Below are 6,011 nucleotides of genomic sequence, written 5' to 3' on the forward strand. Positions count from 1 at the left end.
AAGCGGAGCTACTAGACACGGCATCGTCTAGTAAAAAAAATTTGTCCGTCGAGATCGTGAGGGAGGCCATGAGACACTCATGGCCGATTATTTTGTTGAAAATCCAAAATTTAATGACGATACTTTTCGTCACAGATTTCGTATGTCCAAGTCTTTGTTCCTAAAAATTGTTAGTGACGTGGAAGCGTATGACGAGTGGTTTAAAGAAGGCTTAGACGGGAGAATGAAGAAAAGTTTCACGCCGTTGCAAAAGGTTACTTCGGCGATTAAACAACTTGCAACCGACAACCCACCAGACGAGGGGGACGAGTATTTAAATATGTCTGAAAGGACCTCTCGTGAGTGCCTTGAATATTTCTGCGAGACGGTCTGTAAAAAGTATGCCGGTGAATTCCTACGTAGACCAACGAGCCACGACGTTGCGCTATTGTATCAGGCTTATGAGGAGAGGCATCACCTACCTGGTATGTTGGGTAGTCTGGATTGTACACACTTCGTCTGGAGAATGTGCCCCACAGAATTGCGTGGACAATACATGAGTGTCGATCATCAATACCCGACGGTTATGTTAGAAGCGGTGGCGTCTCAAGATTTATGGATTTGGCATGCTTTTTGTGGCCCGGCGGGTTCACAAAACGACATCAACGTGCTGCAACAATCTCCATTATTTCTTGCTCAACGAAACGGAACGGCGCCAAATTGTCCATTTCAAGTGAACAACCACTTATACAAACGCGGGTATTATCTTACTGATGGGATCTACCCTACCTGGTCCGTGTTTGTGAAGTCTTTTCCATATCCACACGACCCGAATGAAAAAAAGTTCAAGAGGCAACACGAGGCCGCAAGAAAAGATGTGGAACGGGCGTTTGGTGTGTTAAAGGCGAAGTGGGGAATACTAAATCGTCCAATGCATTCGAAAACGGTGAGAAAGATAAGGTCCATCGTATATACGTGCCTTATTTTACACAACATGATTATAAAAGACGACGGAAGGGCGATAGCACCGGTACATATTCAAGATCCTCCAGTCGAACCCGTCTTTGATGATACAGCTTATACAGAGCTCATTGACGAAGACACGGATTGGAGACTAAAACACGATCTCGTTGAGCATCTCGGAAGTTTAGATCTGCCTCACCTTGAAGTTGATTCGGACGACGAGTAGTTTGTTTTTATATTTTTCTAGTTTGAATGTAACTTTTATTTTTCTAGTTTGAATGTAATTTTTTTTCTAGTTTGAATGTATTTTTTTTAATTTAATGAAATGTCTTTTATTTAATTTTTATTTTTGTTAATATTTTTTTAATTTGTAAATATGCATAATTTTACAAAAAAAAAAAAAACCCAACTCCCCTAAGAGGGAAGTGCCGCCATCAAAATGGGGTGTTAGGGAAGTTTAATAGAGGAGTTGACGTGGCACTAGTTGATTGGTTGGACGTAAGAGAGAGGACTCACCTCTTAGGTGAGTGCCCCTTACACCCGACCACAATATTTGTTGTTGATGCTCAAAAGTACATGATATGGACAACAAAATATATGCACTTCACATTTTCTTATCCATCATCAAAACGTAATAAGAATTTATTTAATATCTTTTCCTTTTGGTCAAAACGTAATAAGAATTTATTTAATTAATATCTTTTCCTTTTGGTGCTATAAAGATATTAAATAGAGTAGACTGATAAAATGGTCCTTAAGGTTTAGTCACGTTTGTTACTTTAGTTCAAAACTTAAATTTTTTGAATTTTGGTCCATGTGGTTTCAATTTTGTTAGTCATTTTCATTCAAAAGGAAAATCTGGTCAGATTTTTCAGTTAACATTCAGTTTTTTTTTGTCTTTTTCATCCTTTTTAATGAAGGGCAAAAAAGTCAGATTTTTTTTTAATTTGTTATAATAAAACGTTAAAAGATTATTTTACCCTTCGTTAAAAGGGAGAAAAAAGACAAAAAAGTTGAATGTTAACTGAAAAATCTGACCAGATTTTAATTTTGGATGAAAATGACAACAAAGTTAAAACCACAGGAACCCAGACTCAAAACGTTTGAGTTTTAGACTAAAGTGGCATATGTGACCATACCTCATAAACCATTTTCGCGGTTTACTCTATTAAATATTATTCCTTCAAAACAAAAGATATTTTATTGCAAGGACAAAACTGTAGAATCTTATATATTCCAGGGACCAAATTTACAACTCATCCTCTTCCCACCACACGTTGCCATCTTATTATGACACTCACACCGTCATTGTTATCGGTTCAACCGAACAACCTGCATGTTATGTTCATCACCGCTCCATTCATAACCCAAAAACCTTAAACAATCTTGTACCCAACAAATAAACCAAGATGAATGCATTAACCTTGCAAGTTGTTTCCCCTGTTCCGACCGATATCGATATCGCAAATTCGATCGAACCGCAACACATTTCGGTCATTGCCAAAAATCTGAACCTGAATTCCAATCATTATGATCTGTATGGAAAATATAAGGCTAAGGTGTGTCTTTTTGTTTGGTTTTCAGTTCTGGGTCTAATTTGTTGGTAATGGTAATGATTGATAATTTGATATGTGTTTGTTATTGTGTATTTGTGTGTATATGGTGTCGGTTTTCGATTCGAAACCGATCGGGTTTTAAGGAATTACTGATGATGATGAGACCGTAGTTGATCATTAGGTGCAATTAATTTGAATTTATTGAATATTTTTTGTGTAAATGAGGTTAATGTTTTCAGTTTTTCATTTGAAATCAAGAATTAACCTTGGTTGACTTTATAAAAGCCAAATAAAAATACTGTCAATGGTATCAATTTTGCATTTGAAATCAACCATGACAGAAGTTTTAAACAGTTACTTATGTTGGATTTGGTGGTTGCTAGAAATTCAGTCAAAATTTTGCATGTTCGTTGACTTTATAAAGTCAAATAGAATGTTGTCAATATTATCATTTTTTTCATCTGAAATCAATCATGACAGAAGTCTTAAACTGCTAATTAAGTTATATTTCTTAAAAATAGTATGAACTCGGTGGTTGCTAGAAATTCAGTAAAAAAATGCATTTCGTTGACTTTATAAAAAGTCAAATAGAATACTATCAATGTTCAATGACTTTGTAAAAAGTCAAACAGAATTCTACAGTTTAGCAGTACCAACTTTGCATATGAAATGTATTATTTGTGTGAAAAACTTTCAGGTTTTGTTACCCGTGATCGATGAACTCAAAGGAGTTAAAGACGGGTACTACGTCGTTGTCGGAGGAATAACGCCAACGCCCCTCGGAGAAGGCAAATCCACGACTACAGTCGGTCTTTGTCAAGCGTTGGGAGCTTATCTCGATAAAAAGGTAAAAAAACTTTGGTTAACTTAACAACAAAAGTCAACGCTTATCATTCTTGCTTGTCACTCGCAATGTCAGGTCGTCACGACGCTCAGACAACCATCACAAGGACCAACATTCGGTATCAAAGGCGGTGCCGCTGGCGGGGGATACAGTCAAGTCATCCCTATGGATGAGTTTAATCTACATATGACAGGTGACATACATGCCATAACCGCCGCAAACAACCTTCTAGCTGCTGCCATCGACACACGAATGTTTCATGAATCAACACAGTCCGATAACGCCCTTTTTAACCGGTTATGTGCGCCCAACAAGCAAGGTAACCGAAGATTTAACGATGTTATGTATAAGCGGTTGAAAAAGCTCGGTATCACTAAAGTCAAACCCGAGGATCTGAATCTAGAGGAAGTCAAAAGATTCGCAAGGCTCGACATCGACCCGGATTCGATAACATGGAGAAGGGTTATGGATGTAAACGACCGGTTCTTGCGGAAAATAACCGTCGGTCAGGGGTTGGATGAGAGAGGGATGGTGAGAGAAACGGGTTTCGACATTTCGGTTGCTAGTGAGATAATGGCGGTTTTGGCGCTCACTACGTCTCTAGCCGACATGAGGCAGCGGCTCGGGAGAATGGTGATCGGCAATAGTCGAGCCGGTGATCCCGTTACCGCTGATGATCTCGGTGTTGGAGGCGCGTTGAGTGTGCTAATGAAAGACGCGATCAACCCGACTCTAATGCAGACTCTTGAAGGCACGCCGGTTTTCGTTCACGCGGGCCCGTTTGCCAACATAGCTCACGGGAGCTCCTCGATTGTCGCAGATAAGATCGCATTGAAGTTGGTGGGCCCGGGTGGATTTGTTGTGACGGAAGCAGGGTTTGGGTGTGATATAGGAATCGAAAAGTTCATGAACATAAAGTGTCGGTATAGCGGGTTGAGACCTCAATGTGTTATTATCGTGGCTACAGTTCGCGCTCTTAAGATGCACGGTGGTGGACCGCCGGTCACCGCTGGGAAGCCGCTTGATCCAGTTTACGTTACTGAAAATGTTGCACTTGTGGAAGCTGGTTGCGCGAATCTGTCTAGGCACATTAGGAATACGAAGGCTTACGGTGTGAACGTTGTGGTCGCGATTAACCAGTTCTCGACTGATACGGATGCAGAAATAGGAGCCGTGAGGTTGGCTGCGTTAACCGCTGGTGCGTATGATGCGGTCCTCTGCACTCACCATGCCCATGGTGGAAAAGGAGCGGTTAGTGTTTAAAAATACGTTACGAAGTTACAAAATTACGATAATTGGTTTTTAAGTGTTGTTAACATACAATTTCATGTGGTTTGACCAGATTGACCTTGGGGTCGCGGTTCAAAAGGCGTGTGAAAGTGCGACCGGGCCTTTTAACTTCTTGTATCCTTTGGATGCAAGCATTGAAGACAAGATAGACGCAATAGCAAAATCATACGGTGCATGTGGTGTCGAATACTCGAAACAGGTACTCCATACTTTCATAGTTTCATCTGCGTTTCTATCTCGAGGGGCAAATGTGTAAATTCACACGTGGTTAATTTTGTGCAGGCGGAGAAGCAGATTAAAATGTATAGCAAACAAGGGTTCTCGGGACTCCCGATCTGCATGGCGAAAACTCAGTACTCGTTTTCAGATAACCCTGCGGTGAAAGGAGCGCCCTCGGGATTCGTGTTGCCGATTAGGGACGTGAGGGCGAGCATCGGTGCGGGGTTTATATATCCGTTGGTGGGGACCATGAGCACAATGCCCGGGCTTCCTACCAGACCTTGTTTTTACGACATTGATCTTGATACTGCTACTGGGAAGGTAAAAGGGCTTTCATGAATTTAACTTTTTTACGGTTTCATAATCATGTTTTCGGTTTGTTATACTACATGTTGTTAGTTAAAAAATGTTGGATTAACCACCCTTTTGAGTTTTTAATCGGTTGAAATTACCGAAGAAGAGTTCGAACAAATGCTTTATTTGCCATTGCATTTTTAATATCTGTTGTGTGACTTTTGTTGGTTTGTATAACATGATGCAACGAGTCTCATACGCGTCTGTTGTCCGGGTGTTTCAATGTAAAAAAAGAAAATGAAACTTGAAGGTCAATAGAGACATGTTTGGACACCTTTTCGCAACACTTTGGACACCGTTACACCTTTTCCGCCTCAAATATGTGATGAAAATGGTTAATATCGTACCTTTGTTGACGATATGCGAACAAAAGTTACTACGTTAGTGATGTCTATAGTATAAAGTCGAATGTGTAAGCGAACATAGATATGCGACCATGGATTCGCAGATCTAATGTCTATAGTCGTAATCGTTCTATGACAGGACCATACATGTATAACACACATCATAGAAAATGACTACTTTCATATTGTTCTATGACAAGACTATACATGTATAACACACATCATGAAAAATGACTACTTTCGTGATGTTATCATATTTAATATAACTATCTGTATGATGTTTAATATAACACATCATAGAAAATCACAATAACATAGTGTAGGAAGTAGGTTCACTTTTTATTAAAAATCTTAATAAAATAAATAATAACGAGACTCTCGTTATTTGTGGGAAATTCTTCTAGTATAATACTGGTTACAAAAACTAAATAAACGAATATAAATACAATATAATTGTACCAA

At 39.3% G+C, this 6,011-nt stretch overlaps 1 protein-coding gene across 1 annotated transcript; it reads left to right on the top strand.

Moving 5' to 3' along the window:
* Positions 1-2,234: 2,234 nt before the first annotated feature.
* On the top strand, positions 2,235-5,337 carry LOC110890891 (formate--tetrahydrofolate ligase). Its single transcript, XM_022138537.2, has 5 exons — positions 2,235-2,501; positions 3,196-3,345; positions 3,418-4,593; positions 4,685-4,831; positions 4,915-5,337. The coding sequence occupies exons 1-5, from the start codon at positions 2,352-2,354 to the stop codon at positions 5,188-5,190; spliced, it is 1,899 nt and encodes a 632-aa protein (XP_021994229.1). The 5' UTR covers positions 2,235-2,351; the 3' UTR covers positions 5,191-5,337.
* The last annotated feature ends 674 nt before the right edge of the window (positions 5,338-6,011 follow it).

The sequence above is a fragment of the Helianthus annuus genome, chromosome 11 (genome assembly GCF_002127325.2).
Source record: "Helianthus annuus cultivar XRQ/B chromosome 11, HanXRQr2.0-SUNRISE, whole genome shotgun sequence".
NCBI classification, from domain to species: domain Eukaryota; kingdom Viridiplantae; phylum Streptophyta; class Magnoliopsida; order Asterales; family Asteraceae; genus Helianthus; species Helianthus annuus.

What these genes read in the sequence shown, in the direction of transcription:
- LOC110890891 (XM_022138537.2), top strand. Translation starts at nt 2,352, where the DNA reads ATGAATGCATTAACCTTGCAAGTTGTTTCCCCTGTTCCGACCGATATC. An exon ending in GAGCTTATCTCGATAAAAAG is followed by an intron (nt 3,346 to 3,417) that starts GTAAAAAAACTT and finishes TCGCAATGTCAG; the next exon opens with GTCGTCACGACGCTCAGACA. An exon ending in GTGTCGAATACTCGAAACAG is followed by an intron (nt 4,832 to 4,914) that starts GTACTCCATACT and finishes AATTTTGTGCAG; the next exon opens with GCGGAGAAGCAGATTAAAAT.